Genomic DNA, 17,301 nt, shown 5'->3' on the forward strand with positions numbered 1-17,301 from the left:
TACTTTAATTTTCACAATAATTCAATGAGGTAGGCATTTCTAAAAATATCTTTTACAGATGAGGAAACAGACACAGAAAGGGCAAGCAATGTGTCCTAAGTTCCTCACAATTAGAAAATGGCCACCAAAATTCTGGTACTATTTTATTGTTTCGAAACTGGAAAGATATGATAAATCACTTTAAAAAAGAAGACGCTGGAATCACTACAGTAGGGATTATCAAAATTTTTATAGGGAGAAAATCTGAAGATAGAATACTTACATAGAATATGTCTATGAGAAATTCACAACATGGAACAAAAATAACAATTCAAAATCCCAGATTCCTAAACTATTGTTTCCCTATTTACTAATAACTTTACTCATAACCTATATTTACATTTTCCATAATTCCATCAAAAAACATTTCAAAGTTACTAAAGTTAGAAAAATCTAATACTCTAGGAATACCATTTGTAGTAGCTTAGATAGAATTTATAAGAGCTATTGCCTTTTATGAAAGTTATTTTTGTGAAAGATGCAGGAAAAAAATACCACTTAATGCAGAAGTAAATCATACACACGGAAAAATCAGCAAAATAACCCGTACATTTTACCTGCTGCCTTAGGCAGTAATATTCAAGCCTATTTCCTTAATTACATAAACTAAGGTTAGGGTAACTGAAAGGTTCAATTTAGGTCTGTAATAAAGAAAATGATACAAAACAGCTATCAAAAGCCTAGGTAGCCAAAGTAGCATTTCTATATTAGGAAATCCAGCTGCAACTGAGAAACATCTCTCAAGGGATAAAGTGAGCAGACCAAAATCTGCATTAAAGCAAATAAGATGTCAGGGGCATCCAGTCTCACTCTCACATCCTGGAAGCCAGTGGGTACAATCAGAATTCTAGAGAATCCCTTAGCTTTAAGGCCCAAATAATTTTAGGAGCTCTAGTTCCCTGGATAAAGGATGATGTTGATAACTGCTTGTTTTCAATATATAGGTCACTGTATAAGTTCTCTATATTATTATATAAGTTTGCTATATATATAATCTCTTTTTTTTGTTTGTTTTGTTTTTTTTTTTGAGACGGAGTCTCACTCTCTTGCCAGGCTGGAGTGCAGTGGCGCAATCTTGGCTCACTTCAACCTCTGCCTCCCATGTTCAAGTGATTCTCCTGCCTCAGCCTCCCCAGTAGCTGGGACTACAGGCATGTGTTACCCTGCCCATCTAATTTTTGTATTTTTAGTAGAGACAGGGTTTCACCATGTTGGCCAGGATGGTCTTGATCTCCTGACCTCGTGATCCGCCCTCCCCGGCCTCCCAAAGTGCTGAGATTACAGGCGTGAGCCACCATGCCCGGCCTATATATATTATTTCATTTAATCTTTACAATGGACATGAGTACTATCATTATCTCCATTTGATAGAAAGGTTAAGATACTTGCCTTTGGTCACATAGCTGGTAAGTGATGATCTGACAATGAACTGAAGTAGATGTGATACTCTCATCTTTAGCCACTAGGATATACTGTCTCGGAAGTACACACAGGCAGAAGAGAAGTTTGCAAATGTGCAGTGGTTGAAAAAAACTGGAAACAGTTCTGAGGATCTTTCCTAAACTGGCCTAAGGCAGAGGTCTAAAAGGTTATCATTTTTTCATTCTAGGGTCTCTAGACTCCCATTCCATGAGTAAAGAAACTGAGTAACTCAGTTAACTTCTCGTGAACTTAGGGTTCTCGTTTGTAAAAACAACCACAGGCAAAAAACAAGAAGGCTGAGGATCACTAAGATTTCTCCCAGCTTTAAAAAGTTCCTCTTCTAATTCTCCTCAGTACTTCGAAAATGTTACTACTCCTAGAATTAGTTATTAACAAGTCAGAAACATGAATTAATGCAAATTGATTGATTTCTTCTTGGAAGAGAATCCTAGGCCCTGGAAAGAGCCACAGTAATGAAAGAAAAGAAAGAAAATTAAAAAGGGGAGAAAATGCATACACATAAACACAAGTATACTTGTTTTATTTGGTATGTTTTGGACTATTTTGGCAATGGCTTTTAAAAAGTATTTCTCCTTAAAAAAAAAAAAAAAAAAAAGAGCTACTCTTGCTTGCCTTGTAGAGAGCATTGCCCAATTTTTCTTGGAGCAAGTAAAGGAAGACTGAGAGCCATCAGTTATCAAATTCACATACTTTCCAGTTTTGCCCGGTGCCTGGGAGTATGGCTGTACTGTTGATCTTTCTTGCAGTCCAGGGAGTGGAGAGCTATTGTTCCTCAAAATTCTCTCCACCCAGATGGGAATAGGTCAACAAAATGGATTAGGCAAATTCCCCTAACACCTATTTCTCCTCATGCAAAGTGCTGTTGCTCCGCAGCTTACTGCGTAAATGTCAGACCTCAGAGAGCTCAACTCTATTCCCATGGTAGAAGAGGTCCCCAGTCAACTGACCACTCCCAAGGAACTCTACAAGGCTCCAGGATGTGAACGCAAGAGACAGGGTTCCTGACGCAGCCTGAGATTTGAGGAGCCTCAACAGGAATTCCCACAGTGGCCCCACACCATTAGTGTGAGGCAGTACAGGGTTCCTCCAGGAATTCGCGGCTTTTAAGGCACGATCAAGGCTCTCTGGGGGAGCAATGGAATCCTAGTAGGATACAAACAACTTGGGGTTTCTAAACACCTCCGCCTCGAATGGAGATCCAAGGCCCTCAAGTGGAATTTCTCAACAGATCAACTTGCAAGAGTGAATTTTGTATTCATAACAAAAGCAAACCCAAAACCAAATACAGTACAAGCACAATAAAACAAATCAACTCTATTCTCTCCCAGTTCTCTCCGACCCGACCTATAACAACCAGCTTCCAATTTCAAATTTTAAAAATGCTTAATTTCTAATTTTAACAGCGTTTTCCTCCCCTCTGGGTGCAGGCTTTAGTCGCAGCAAATTTAAGCATGGGAAAATTTACACCTATATCAAGAACATCACTGGATAACAGGAATCTACATATTAAAAAGTTCAGTGCAAACTGATCAGGCCATCAAATCAGATTTTGCTAAGAATGATTCCTTTCCTCCCAGAAGTTCTGTGACCACTTTTCGAAGAAGTGCGGCAAAGCCCCGCTTAGTTTGCTGGGACCCTCCAGGAGGACCACACAGCGCTGGTCCCCGGACAGGACGGTTGACAACAACTAGCCCCTCACAACCGGTGCAGTTCGCAGGGGGTGGGGGATCGGGATTAACTCTGCGCTTGGAATCTCCATCTCGCGGCTTCCCCCATTTTCACTCCTGTCCCCAATTCCGCCCTTGCCACCCCCAGGTCTGGACCCCGTCTCGAGACCTCATCCCCACCCCCTCCACCTCTGAAAGCCCAGACACCTGCTCATACCTGCGCCTCATTGTCCTCCGTCACCACCCCAACCACCGGGATTTGACTGGAACTGCTAGACTTGTTCCTGATGCCGGATTCCCGGGCCTCGGCAGTCGCCGCGGCTTCCTTCGTCCACATGGCCTGTGGCGGCGGGGTGGAGAGTTGTGGGATCTTCCTGTCCTACAGCGCGCCTGCAGCCGCTGGGCCCAAAGAGGCCCCGCCACTGAGAAGGGAAGGCAGCCTGAGAGTCGCTAGAGTCGCGAAAGGTCCCAAAATTCCGCCAGGGGCCTAGGCCACCGCCATACAGTCCGCTTAGCGCCGCGGCCGCCCCTCAGCTGTCGCAGGCGTCTGATCTCCGGCCGGTTGTTAACACAAGCCAGCGCGTTGCTAGGGGGCGGGGCCAGAGGCTACGGACAGCCGGAGAGCCAAACCACCTGAAAGCCTAATTGCACTCCGCTCCTGGCAGGGCGGGTTTGCAGGGTTGCGGTAAGGAGCCTGCAGGAGGCACCTTGGTAGGCAGCGGGGAGTGGTGCCTTAGGCGCCCAATGTGTTTCGGTCTTGATAGTCTTGCTTCAAACAGGCATGAGTGGGTGGAGGGGTGAGGGATGTCTATGGCATACCTTAGGCGTGATACGATGGACGGATAGTGTTGAAAGCGTTTCTCTCACCCCAGGGAAATGACCAGTTTTGCTTACATTCCCCAGCTTTTGTCTGTACTTTAGTGGCCCAACTAGATAGTTAAACAAACATAAAAGGTATTGTACAAAATGTTAAAAAGGCTTTTGAGTCAGATTATTGAATGTAGAGCGAGTTATCCCTGGAAGTCCCACTTTTCTCATCTGTAAAAGGACTGTTGTGAGGATTGAATGAGATGACAGTGTTTGTTAAGTGGTGCTTGGCATAGCACCCCTTATGGTCAAGATTATCATTATCTTTATTACTGCTTGAGAACTAAAAATTAAATCCTAAGCCCCCCGACCAACTGAACGGACCCCCTTTTGGCCAAGGGGACCCCCGATAAACCTTAAAAGCTGAATTCCTGGCCCTGACAGGACGGAAGGACGGACACGCCTCGCTATAACCACCAACCTCCTCCCTTTTCATGCCCCCACACACTCCTCGTTTTTTGAGACATGGTCTACTGTGTGCCCCAGGCTGGAGTGCAGTGGCAGGATCGTAGCTCTGCAACCTCCAACCCCTGGCTCAAATGATCCTCCCGCTTCAGCCTCGGGAATAGCTGGGACTACAGGTGCACATGCCACCAAGCTCGGCTCCCCGTCCCTTTGAGGGCTTAGACTCAACAACTGACGAGCATTAATGTTAAAATAGAGATCAGAAGGCTAACAGAATGGACTCTGTGGCAATAACAAATTATAGGCAAGACCTAAGGCCATGCCAGGCAAGAGTTAAGTCACTCACACCTACACTTAAAGAATAACCTATGTTTTAACTGCTGCAATGTTTTTCTTTTTCTCTAGCTGCTAAATAAGAACTGCTCTCGACATAAGCAATATTGAAGTAATTGCAGCTCATCCATGGCCAGATGTTGACTAACAAGATCCTCCTGTTCCACAAGTCATAACTGCAGGTTTGATTGGACAAGGGACTGATTCAGTACCTTTCCCCTGATAAAAGACCACCCACCATGGACTGGTTCTGGCAGGTTTACAGAGACCAAGTACTAGTACATTCACGTCTCTGCTTCTCCTTTTGATGTATAGGGACTTAATGCATTTAAATGTTAAGTTTCCACTCCACAGTGAGCACAGGATGCATGTCACATGCATGTTTATTCAGCACCCCTCTTAGTGAAGATTCACAGCTCCTCTTAAATCTGTTGAATATGTCTGTTTAGCCAACTCATTTGGCATAAAGCTTCTGTTCCAACCCCACCTCCTTCAAAGTGCCTGTTGACTGTCTCTGTGGGAGCATGGGCTTCCCAGCCTGCAGAATGGCCAGCCTGCAGGTTGTAACTCATTATAAGAAATAAAGTCTCCTTTCTAAATTTATAGATCTCATGATTTTTCAGTTGACATGTTGTTGCCTATCCATTGTAGCCTGAATAATAATACAAGAAGGGTCAAGACTATAATAGAAAGCTTCTCATGATGATCATCAGTATAATTTAATAACTCAAACACCGTAACTGTGAAAATTAAGAAAAACTTTGACTCTTTTAATCTGTTTTTTAAACTTTCAAAAATTATTCAAGATTTAAATGTACATTTTTGTATCGTCCATAGAATTTATGAATTTAAAATCACGTATAAACTCAATGAAAATAAATATTACTTCATTTCTCAGGACTTCTCATTTCTAGAATGAGGTTGATAAGTGATTTTGAAGGTTCCTTCTACCTCAGACGTTGAATATTTCTGGCCCTAAAAGAAAAATGGGAACACTAGATTGGGACTGGCAGCACTTGATTGTAAATCCTAGCCAAAGAGACCGAGTTTTGTTGAGAGAGTAGTGAGCACTTCTAGCACCTGTTTCCACACTTCTAGTCATTCTTCCACTTTTCTCATTCTCAGCCTTCTGAAACTGAGATCACTGACACTTGGGGTCAAAGTCTATTAACACTTTCCATTTCTCATCCTGTTGTACTAATCTGTAGTATTTTACATTGTTGACCCCTCTCCTCTTTTTCCAACCCCCTTGCCTAGGCTTCCACATTCTTTTTGTTTTTCTTTCATCTCTACAGCTACTCATTGGTATCTATGGGCCCAACACACTTCTGCTGCACCACTCTGCTACCTAGCTACTGATCGATATCTCTTTAGAACCACTCTTAGGCCTTACATCTAGAGGGCAGTTTAGTAGGTCTAAGGTTGCTTCCACCTAGGGAAAGTGCAAACTGTGTTAAGTGTTTTATTCATATGACCTTAATTGCTGTTACACAGTCCAAGTAAACCACATCAAAAGGAGACCAAAACTACTTGGATGAACACAATGGAGTCCTGTGAGAATGGCATCCCAGACCAAGATGGTGGCAGAGAGCTGACAACTGGATTATTTGCATATCTTTTGTGTGGTCATCCTAGCATCTCAGGATCAGGAAAGATGAAGAGGAGGGAGGGGAAAGGAAAAATTTCCACTTAAAGTAGAGCTTGCCTAGGAGACAGCAACTGATTCTTGTATTTTAACACCACAGGCTGAAGCTGATAAGGGTCTTTAAGCCTCAGTGACCTTAGACAGGCACCTTCCTCACTGGACCTAGCTGAAGAGACTTTCCTGACTAGTGAACAATGAGATATTTATTTTATTTAACCAACGGCGTAGAGACCTATATATTCATTCTGCCCTATATCCAGAGTGCCAGTTTCCAATGCTTAATTAGCATAAGCCCCATGAGCTCCCCACTTCTAACATTTCAAAACCCCTGACTTTCCCTCCTCAGTGAAATTATTCACGGAGTAAGTTCTCTTGCTTGGCAAGTTAATAGACTCAGCTTTGTAATTTTTTTTTTTTCTAGCTCTAATGGTATTTGTTTTACTCATGGACAGGTGAGAAGGACAAGGATAGAGAGGTCTTCAAACACCCCACAGCCAGCCATCTTGGGTGAATTACTGCAGTTTTCCAAAGGTGCCAGCAGGATTCCTCCTGCATAACATTTGCTTTATGTTGTACATGCCACTGTCTTCAGATGGCTAATCCCTATGAAATTCAGTTCACATGACATTTTCTAGGAAATCTTTACAACCTCTGTGTTGGGTGCCACCTTGTCTGTCATTCTGTTTTTGTACTCATCACATACTTAATGGTATCAACTGGTTCAGCAACTGGATCCCTTCCTACTGTACTGAGATTCTTGACAGTTACTGTGATATGCACCCCAGACCCTCAGCATACTGTCTAGAGCAGTAGTTTTCAAAACCTAAAGTGTATCAGAATCATCTGGAGAAATAGTTAAAACAGAATCTTGAGCCCTACCTGCAGAGTCTCTGCTTCAATAAGTCTGGGTGAGGCCCAAGGATATGCGTTTTTAACCAGTTCCCAAACAATGTTGATGCTATTGGTCTAGAGAACATACTTTGGGACTTCCTGGTCCATATCATACTAGTTACTCAAAAAATGTTCATTAAAAGATTTCAAGGATTATAAATTACTTTTTATTTTGATTTGAAGCCAAATTAAAGCATTTTGTAAGTTATCCAAAGTAAGGTAAATACTCCACGTCCTTGCTACTCAAAATGGGGTCCTTGGGTTACCTGCACTGGCATTACTAGGGGCTCTGTTAGGAATGGAGACTCTCTTGCCCCGTGGTGGACCTACTGACTCAGAATCTCCATTTTAACAAGATCATCAGGTGATCAGTACACACATCAAAATTTGAGAAGCATTGCTCGTGTGTGTGTGTGTACTTGTGTGTGTGTGTTGTCACTATTATTGCTTTGGAGTAGTTTTAACGGCCTCCATAAAATTGGCTTTCACTAATTATTCCATTTGTGGATTTTCCAAGTCCTTTGTTCCCAAATAATACTGGGTTTACTTTTCTTCTTGGTAAGTGCACAAAGATTAAGCTTCATGAAAGCTTTAACTGTTTATATTAGGTATGTTGACTTAATTTTAATCATTATTCATTGATTCTTCTGTTATGACACAAAAACGCAGAAGGGTGAAAGGGTGAAATGACTACTGAAGGAGTAAATTATTTCAGCAAAAAGATAGAGAAACATGAGAAATGAGTTATACCTAGAGAAGAGAAATGCTTGAATCTGGTAACAATTCTGCAGAATTTAGTATCTCTGTTAAGTTACAAATTGCAATTTCTTAGTAGCACCTGTAGACTTAAAGATTAACTGGAAGTTTTAATAATATATTGACTTACAATTTTTACTTTTAGAAGTAACAAAGAAAGCTAAATATGTTTTAAAATAAATATATTACAAATTGTGGTTCTATTTTCCTTCTGATTTTTTCTTTATACTCTGCCTAATTAGCAGTGTTTAGTAAAATTATAATTATTTCTAATTATATGAATAATTATATATTCTTGAATTAAGAATGTGTTTAATAAGTATTTTAGACTACATATGAATTTGGTAGTCTCTAATGCCAGATGTTCTACAGATGTTCTAAATGTTCAAGCAAATGTTATTCCTTTCTTAATTAGAGTAATTTATTTTAAATAAAGAATGTTTATAGCACATATGAAATCTAATCATAGTTTTTAATAGGATAGCTTTAGGGAAATTCTGTAACAGAAGAAATGCATACAAAACTAGAGTTTATTACACTTAATTTTTTTTTTTTTTTTTTTGAGACAGGGCTCACTGTGTCACCCAGGCTGGGATGCAGTGACATGATCTCTGCTCGCTGCAGCCCAACCTCCCTGGGCTCAGGTGATCCTCCCACCTCCCACCTCTCACCTCCCACCTTAGCCTCCCGAGCAGCTGGAACTACAAGTGCATGCCACCATGTCTGGCTAATTTTTGTTATTTTTTGTAGAGATGGGGTTTCACCATGTTGTCCAGGTTGGTCTTGAACTCCTGAGTTTAAATGATCTGCCCACTTTTGCCTCCCAAAGTGCTAGGATCACAGGCGTGAGCCACCACTCCCAGCCTATACTTCACTGTTTTAAAAAATTTTTTCAGGTTGACAGCATAGAAACAAGGCCTAAAAACAAAACAAAAGTAATTACGTCTTTCCAACAGAATCATTAATGCACATTTGGGAAGAATAAGTACATGGAACAGAAAACGAAAGTAAAAGAATAGTCACCCCTGAAGTCAACCATTCTGATGAAAATTATACCAACAATAACCCAAACTGCAAGTGATTTTTAAGTAGGAAGCTGCAGGAACTACTCATGTTTAGTGGAAAAGTAAACAGATTATAATAAATGAAAAGAAGAATTTATAAAGCGCTACTTTTACCCAATCAAAGCTTCAGTTCCATGACATGGGAATAATTATATGAAAAAAATGTTCCTGAGATTTTAGAATAACTATTATTGTGTTTAAATGGTGGGTGGTTATAGTGCAATTATCCCAGGATGGAACTGTCTTTATTGTGGAGCAAGATTAATCAGACAAGTTTGTTCTAATGACATTAATTATTTGAGTTCTATATCTAAATTGACTTGTTCTGATTCTGTGAACCTTGTGTTAGTTTTTGAGGACTGCTGTAACAAATACCACAGACTGGGTGGCTTTAACAACAGAAATTTATTTTGTTACAGTTCTGGAGGCTAGAAGTTGAAGACTAAGGTGCTGGCAGGATTGATTTCATCTTGAGGCATCTCTCCTTGGCGTGCCGTCTTCTCCCTTTTACTTCACGTGTTCTTCCCTCTGTGCATGCCTGATTCCTAATCTCCTCTTCCTATGAGGACACCAATCATATTGGATTAGGGCCCAACTGTATGACCTCACTTTACCTCTTTAAAGATCCTGTCACCAAATACATTCTGAGGTAGTGTGGGAGTTAGGATTTCAATGTAGCAATTTTGAGGAAATTCAATTCAGCTCATAACAGATCCCAATATATTTTGAATTATAACTTGAATTCTTATAAACAGCAGATTCAAGAAAAGAGTATGTTTAATTAAGGCACAAATGGTATTCTTGACTACAGGACACTGATATTTCACACAGTAGTACTAAGTTACTATTCTGATTTATCAGTGTATCACTGTACATTTGATCAATGTGAATCTGCCCATGAGGGGTTTCTCTACTCTCAGGGGTCTTAACAAATCTGGATTTTGAGTCTGCAGGGTCCTGTGCCTGACTTTCTCAAAGTCATCATTTGTCTCTTGTTTCACTTCCCATTGGAAGAATCCACTACCTAAAGTACTGTACTAGTCTAGGTTCCCCAAGCCTGCCATAAATAAACACCAACATTCACCTGCTGCCACTCTGTGGGGAGTACTATCTCTGAGAAACAGAAGTGAGGAAAAAAATGGAAGTGAGGCACTAGGAGAAGGGAACACAAACGCAAGTGTTACTGAGCTGGTTATAGGTGGCAACAAGTGCAGTTAATTGCTCAGTCTTTGAGGAGATTTTCATGAAGGTCTTCTGAATTACTGCACTTTAGAACAGCCTATCTGGGGGAAAGGAAGGGAGAATTTATCTGCTAGCTTCATTTTGTGCTGTATCTCCTTGTTCAAAGTTCACTCCTTAAGTAGGGTTGCCAGATTTAGAAAAATTTAAAAAAGTCCATGCTTATAATAAAAAGTAATTTCTTGTTTGTCTGCAATTCAAATTTAACTGAGAGTCCTGTATTTTACCTGACAATCCTACTCTCAGGATATTAGCACCTAAGCATTTCCAGGCAGCAGCTGGGGAAGCCAGAACCTCCACGGACAGATCTGGTGCACAGGTACAAAGGTCAGTTTCTCCTTGTCAATGGCACCGTGTACAGGACTCATCAACATATAGCAGTGTGGTGGTGGTGGTAGTGGCAGCAGCAGCAGAAACTCCTCTTTAGGACAATAGGGTAGCGCTAGGCCACTGGCCAGGAGGCAAGGCATGAGGCAGAAGCAGTGATGGGAAGGGCATGAGGAAGAGGCAAAAGGTTTTAGGCATGGCTGCACGGATGTGGGGTAATAAAAAACATAATTTTCTATAAAAATGAGTAATGATTTATTATAAAATCTCTTTAGTATCCATCATAGACCATATTATACTAGATACTGGGGATTTAGTAGTAAATAAGATAAAATTTCTGCTACCAGGGGGTTTACAGAATAGCTTGAATATTGTGTGTGTTCTGATTTAAAGATGCTTAATGAATGCTAGTAAAATGAAATAATATAATAAAATCAATGTAAATGGAGGTTTTTCTAAATGACTACTTCAGTAAAAACAAACAAAACCCCTCCAAAACTATCACGTGTATTGCTTTCTGGATGCTTCTGAAAAGAAATAACTCAGAAAATTATTAGAAGGCCTCCATCAAATACTGGAATTATTATTCAGTAAGAAAAAAAATCCACGTGTATACAACATTTCAAAACAGAAGTTAAAGCATTAAATTACTTTTTATTTAAATGTTTATAAGGCAGTATGAGAATGATAGAAAACGTGTAATTTGATAGCAATATTTTGGAGATTACAGAGTTTTAGTAATTACCAATTACACAGTTAAAAAGAAGACAATATATTCCAAGCAGATACAAAATATCTAGTGAAAGATCAAGGCAAGAAAATGAGTATAACTAATTGACAATGGAAAATCACTTTTAATGTGAATTGCACATTATCCTTTAAAAGCTTTCAAAAGTAAGAATTATTGCAGTCTAGTTAATTCAGACAGTGTTAAACAGTATCAGGATAAAGAACTGTAGGGCAGAAAGGATTAATTTTCACGTCATGTAACAAACCCAGATTTACAATGGCTGAAATGCAGGAAAAAGCAGTGGAAGTAGGGAAGTAGTCAAGGTCTTTCTGGTCTCTAATCTGCCTTCCTCTTTGGGTGTGGCCTTGATCTTCTGGGGACAGCTGCCAGGGCTCCTGTTATATCCACAATGCCAGCAGCAAGATGAAGGGATGAAAAAGAACACATGCTGCCTTCCTTTGAGGAGACTTCATCTCACTGGCCAACACTCAGTCACATGTACACCTAACTGCAAGGACAGTTCAGGAATGCAATGGGCAGCAGCTTTTAAAGGAGTCAATAGGAAGACAAATTCCAGTTCCAGCTCAGTCTGAATATCTGCAAAGCTGCAAAAGATCTTTAAAGACAATTGCAAGAGAATATTTCCTTAAAGTTGGCAATTTGGAGATCATACAAAAGCATCTGCTTTTGTGATTTAATTTAGCTCATCTGGCCACTGGAAGAATCCATACAGTTTGCCTTAATTTTGGATGAATGCATGATGGAAATTCAATAATTTAGAAAGTTAAAAAAACTCAGTATGTTAGGCTGAACAAAACATTTTTAGTATATGGACAGAATCTCTGAAAATTAAGCACTGTATAATTTTCTCATACTAAAAAAAAAGTGAAGAACCCATTCATTCATGTAAAATTCACTGTTTAAAGGTAAAAACAGATTGAGTTTCCACTGAAATTATTACATTTCATTCAGGGCTAATCATTTGTACTGAATATATATCAGAATTTGTTTTACTGATTGATGAACAATTGAAGGTAGGGCATCTCATTTCATAATATAAATCTTAACACTGTGAGGTGTGTTAAACTATGTATGTATCCTGCTTTAAGTCATGGATTTACAAAATAATTTCAACACATTTTAGGCTGTTTACTTATTTCAAAACAGGGATTTCATAGACTGACACAGGTATAATTAGTTCATTGTTCACAGTATTCCTAAATAAATATTTACTTACTACATTTATGATACTTTATTTAAAATATCACATTAGAAACTTTAAATATTTCATAAATAAATCTCTTTTTTGGGGGGAAACTCTGTACAGAATTTATTATGAAATAGCTTAATGGCAAGTGGTAATTTAGAAGAATTAAGTTATATTAGATAGGAGATATATGAAAATATTTTAAAATTGTGTATATTCTTGTAGCCCTTTTATACAAGTAATTTCTATAATTTGATTGTAATGAAAGTATAATATACTTTAAGTTACTATTATCAGATTAATTTTTGAAAGAAAAATTCCTTAATCAAGCCAAGGTTATGCTGCTTTATAAGAAATTAATCAGGTAGTTTAACACTAGAGCTCATTAGCCAACCTGTATGTAGCACAAAATAATCATCTCTGATAAATACCTATAAATATATTTTATTCATACTTTTAAATATTTTACAGTTTAAATAAAAACCTTACATGTAGACAATCTGGGCTAAATTTCCATGTATATTTTGAAAAATAATGTTAGCATGAATATATTCCTATTTAAATATGATTTTAAATGTTCTTAATACAGGAGACATATGAAATATATACATAAAAGCTAAGTAGCATGATACAGCTCATGGTTATTTTCCTCATAGGAAAAAAGTTACTTGATTTTTTTTCTTTTTGCATAGGATTAAGACTGAGTATCTTTTCTACATTCTTTTAATTTTCTAAAGGGCACTTCTCAAAACACAGACCAGGTAGCAAATCTCCACTGCTCTAAGGTTCTCACCACCACTTTCTCACATCTAGCAATAGTAGAATTCAGTCCTACTTCTGAGGCCAGAAGAATGGTTCAGAAAAATAATGATTATAAAAAAATAACAATTAAGAAAAATAATCACATAGAATTAAAATAAAGCAACTAAACATCATAGTTTTGCATTTTTAGAAAAGCATTTAAACATTTAGAATTATAGTAAATATGTTACATTTATTCTAAAACTTCAAAATTATTCAGTTTTTGTAGTACTGAAAAGAAGATAGTGCCATTCGAAACAACAGATGTATCTTTTATACATTTTCACAAAAGTTTGTTTTTCATATTTTTAAAGGCCTCATTTATCTGTAACAGTGATATTTTTAGAGTATTGGCTACTTAATACATACATGCAACAATATATGCTTTAATAGTCATCTAACTTTTAGGAATATTTCATTTCGTTTTCACATTAAACGGTTAAGCATAGTGTTAACTGGAATTTAAGGAACAAGAAAATACTGAAAATATGCTGTTATTTTCATTAGTTCACTATAATAGAATGTTTAGGTATTTGCCCATAAAAGTTATCATTGCCCAACTGAATTCCCACCAAGAACTAACAAGTGATTATCAAGTGGGGAGAAATATAATTAAAATAAAGAAAAGAGAGAGCTCAGTTAGAAAGTACAAGATAATAAAATTCACCAAGAGGAGAACATTAGAGAATCATGAGTGAATTACCAAACTGACAATGCAGTTGTAGGAAAAGAGCCACTGGTGGGAAAGGTAGTCTCTACTAAATAAAAGTCTTTTTATTGTTGGCAGCTGGATTCAGTAGTACTTATGTGGGTAAGTTTAGAAATGTTATAATTTCAGGAAGAGGAATGCATATAATTGTATCTTGTCTATAATTTTCTATTTTAATAAAGAAATAGCAAATGGGGGTGGGGGAAATGTAGGACATTCTACGGTTTGAGCAAAATGCAATTAAATGTGGAAGGACAGCACTGAAAAATTTTATGAATAATCTGTATGATTACATGTCTCTAGAGTAGATTTATAATTAGCCACTTGCCCTAATATCCTTCATGCTTGTAAATTGCTACCTAATGAATGGTTATGCAGGCAGGAGAACTTCTCAGGAAGAGAAAAGGAGAAAACCAGGTCTACAGAGATTTTTGAAAGACTCTATGGGATCTCAGCAATTTGTTAACACTGCTAGGGCCCTTCACTGCATAGGGAGGCATATGGACTGCCACGGGTCTCAAGGCTCATGTTACAACCAAGAATAGGGTAACTGTGAATTACCCTACAAGCAGTCATAAGTTTATTATAATAATATTTTTATACAATTTTTGGATGCACCCAACCCACTCTAAAGAATGTCAGTGACTTTATACAAAAGAGGAAGCATCTAGATTGGCATTGTGAACACAATGCATAGGGCTGCGGCGGGAGCTCTAGAGCCTAGTGGTTAAAACCGTGGCCTCTGGAATATGACTACCTGGACTTGAGTGCTCACTCCACCATTTATTAACTGCATGACCTTTGGAAAATAACTTTTCTATCCTTTGGTCCCTCATATGTAAAATGAAGATAATAACTACTTATCTTACGGGGTTGTTCTAAGTATTAAATGAGATAATACAAGTAAAGTACTTAGAACCATGCCTGGCACATCACAATCCCTCAAAGAACATCAGTATAATCCCATACCATAGCAAGTGGTGACTGGTTAAGGTGCGACAAAGGTCAGCTGACAGACTACTTGTGTGCAAACTTGATACTTTTGTTCTAAGTATGAACTATTATACAATTCCCAGGATTGGTACTGTATTAAGAGATAGCACTTTTGGAGGCCAAATGTTACTGAATCCTCTTCCTGATCAGTATATTAATATGAAAATGAAACTGCTCTGTAACACAATAAAGAATAAAAGCTTTCATGAGGTATGTATTATCAGTATGTATTTCATGTCTCCAATATATTTTAAATATAATTTCAGGTTTAATTTGTCTTTTTAATTTGTGTCTGTTCATATAATCACATTGCTTCATATAATTAATTTCATCCTTCAAATCCTATTTTATGAGAGAAATATAGGAATGCTATCATGCACCCTTACCTAGATGCTAATATAATATGTCCTTTCTTAAAAATAACATATGATAATGCATTTCTACTTTTTAAGTTGAATATTAAAATCTTAATCTTCAGAAAAAAATGTATATCCATTAAATTATTTTAAAAGCTTAAAATTCTGTTGGTTTGCAAATTGTTTTTAAAATTGTATCTATATTATTAACTGTAAGTATTTTTGCCTGATTATGAAATATAAAGTAACAATAGGGTTACAGTTGGGCGAAACAAAACATACCTAAATTACAATAATATATTGACTAGAAAAATTCATATTGGCAAACATGACATTTGTGAAAATTAATTTGAAGAAAACTCTATCACTAATTCAGTTGAAATCTCATTTAACAAGTTTCAACCCACAATAATTTGACAGCATACTTGTAACTGAATGTAGAAGTCATAAAAATAATGGCATGAGTAGAATTTTATATGGCAGCTGTGAACACCATTTATCATCACATTACTGTGACCCTCTCTGGGGAGACATGAGGAATTGTTCCTCCAATACCTTCTTCCAGAAATTGGCTCTTTTCCCAGCCTTTTTTAATTCGTTTTAGCTTTCGGCTTATACATGGAAGGAATAAAATGATCTTACCCAGAATTACAACTGAGGGCAAAACAAGAGCAAGAACAAAGTTTGGCGGTGTATAAAATCTGTAGTACTCTTCTTCAAAAGCTCGTTTCCATCCATAAATTAAAACGTGGAAAGTACTTATGAGCAGAGCGACATATCCAAGCGTAGACTTGGGCCAGGAGAGAAAGGAAAAGAAACAAAGAATAAGAAACAAATGACTGAAACCCATAAATTAAGTTCAAGATATACCGTGTTTATATTTTGATAAAACTATTTTGTCTTAAATTATCAAGTTAACCTTTGTCCTCTACTGAATTAAACAATATTAATATTTTTATATATGCATATATATGTATTATTTATATGCACACCTTATGTTACACAAATGAGGCGCGATTGCATACACTTCAATATTCTTACTACTTCATTTATTTTATCAAGAACATTTTCCTCATGTCATTAAGTATGAAGATGAATTAATACTGTATAATACTCTATTGAATGGATGTGCATAATTTATTCAACCATTCCTTTTTGTTGATAATTTACTGTTTCCAATTTTCCTCAACTATAAATGTCATGTTAGGCCATTTTCCATATTTTGATTTATTTTCTTAGGACTGGTTTCTAATAGTAGGATTATTGGTCAAAACATCTAGCTTTTCCTTAAGGGTACTGATACATACTGCTAAACTCTTCTTTATAAAAATTATTCACATTTCCACCAGTTGTGTATTAAAGAAATGTGTGTGTGTATATATGTGTGTGTGTGAGTGTGTGTGTACACATACACATAAATACAGTCATGTGCCACATAAGGGCATTTTGGTCAACTATGGACTGCATATACAACAGTGGTCCCACAAGATTATATACCCTATTTTTACTGTACCTTTTCTATGTTTAGATATGTTTAGGTACACAAATATTTACCATTGTGTTACAAGTGCATATAGTATTCAGTACAGTAACATGCTGTACAGGTTTGTAGCCTGGGAGCAATAGGTCACGGTTTGTATAAATATGCTCTATGATGTTCACGTGACAAAATTGCCTCATTGCTCAGAATGTTCCCCATTGTTAGGTGACACATACCTGTTAATACATAAACAGATATATGATAAAATTAAATAAACTCATTTAAAATTATTAAAATTAATTAAATTAAAATTAAATGAGCATCCTCATGGGCACACACACACATATAC

General features: G+C 37.5%; 2 protein-coding genes across 38 annotated transcripts in view; both read right to left on the bottom strand.

Moving 5' to 3' along the window:
- Window positions 1–3,698, bottom strand: part of CFAP69 (cilia and flagella associated protein 69) — a 67,793-nt gene extending 64,095 nt beyond the window's left edge. For all 27 annotated transcript variants that reach the window (XR_012432714.1, XR_012432712.1, XR_012432713.1 and 24 more), the window contains exon 1: window positions 3,367–3,698. Coding sequence is in view for 11 of the 27 variants with exons in the window: in XM_045388734.3 (XP_045244669.2) it covers window positions 3,367–3,486 (120 nt within the window). In the remaining 16 variants the exon portion in view is untranslated. The remainder of the gene's footprint in view (window positions 1–3,366) is intronic.
- A 5,798-nt stretch (window positions 3,699–9,496) lies between these two features.
- The window catches only part of STEAP2 (STEAP2 metalloreductase), a 28,153-nt gene continuing 20,348 nt past the window's right edge, over window positions 9,497–17,301 (bottom strand). For 6 of the 11 annotated variants that reach the window (XM_065542378.2, XM_005550284.5, XM_015447806.4 and 3 more), the window contains one exon: window positions 15,395–16,262. In XM_065542378.2, coding sequence (XP_065398450.1) covers window positions 15,975–16,262 — 288 coding nt within the window. In that variant the 3' untranslated portion in view covers window positions 15,395–15,974. Of the gene's footprint in view, window positions 9,670–11,310; window positions 12,023–15,394; window positions 16,263–17,301 lie in introns of those variants that run through there. The other 5 variants (XM_074035576.1, XM_015447807.3, XM_005550285.4 and 2 more) reach the window with 2 other exon arrangements.

The sequence above is a fragment of the Macaca fascicularis genome, chromosome 3, assembly GCF_037993035.2.
Source record: "Macaca fascicularis isolate 582-1 chromosome 3, T2T-MFA8v1.1".
Taxonomy (NCBI): domain Eukaryota; kingdom Metazoa; phylum Chordata; class Mammalia; order Primates; family Cercopithecidae; genus Macaca; species Macaca fascicularis.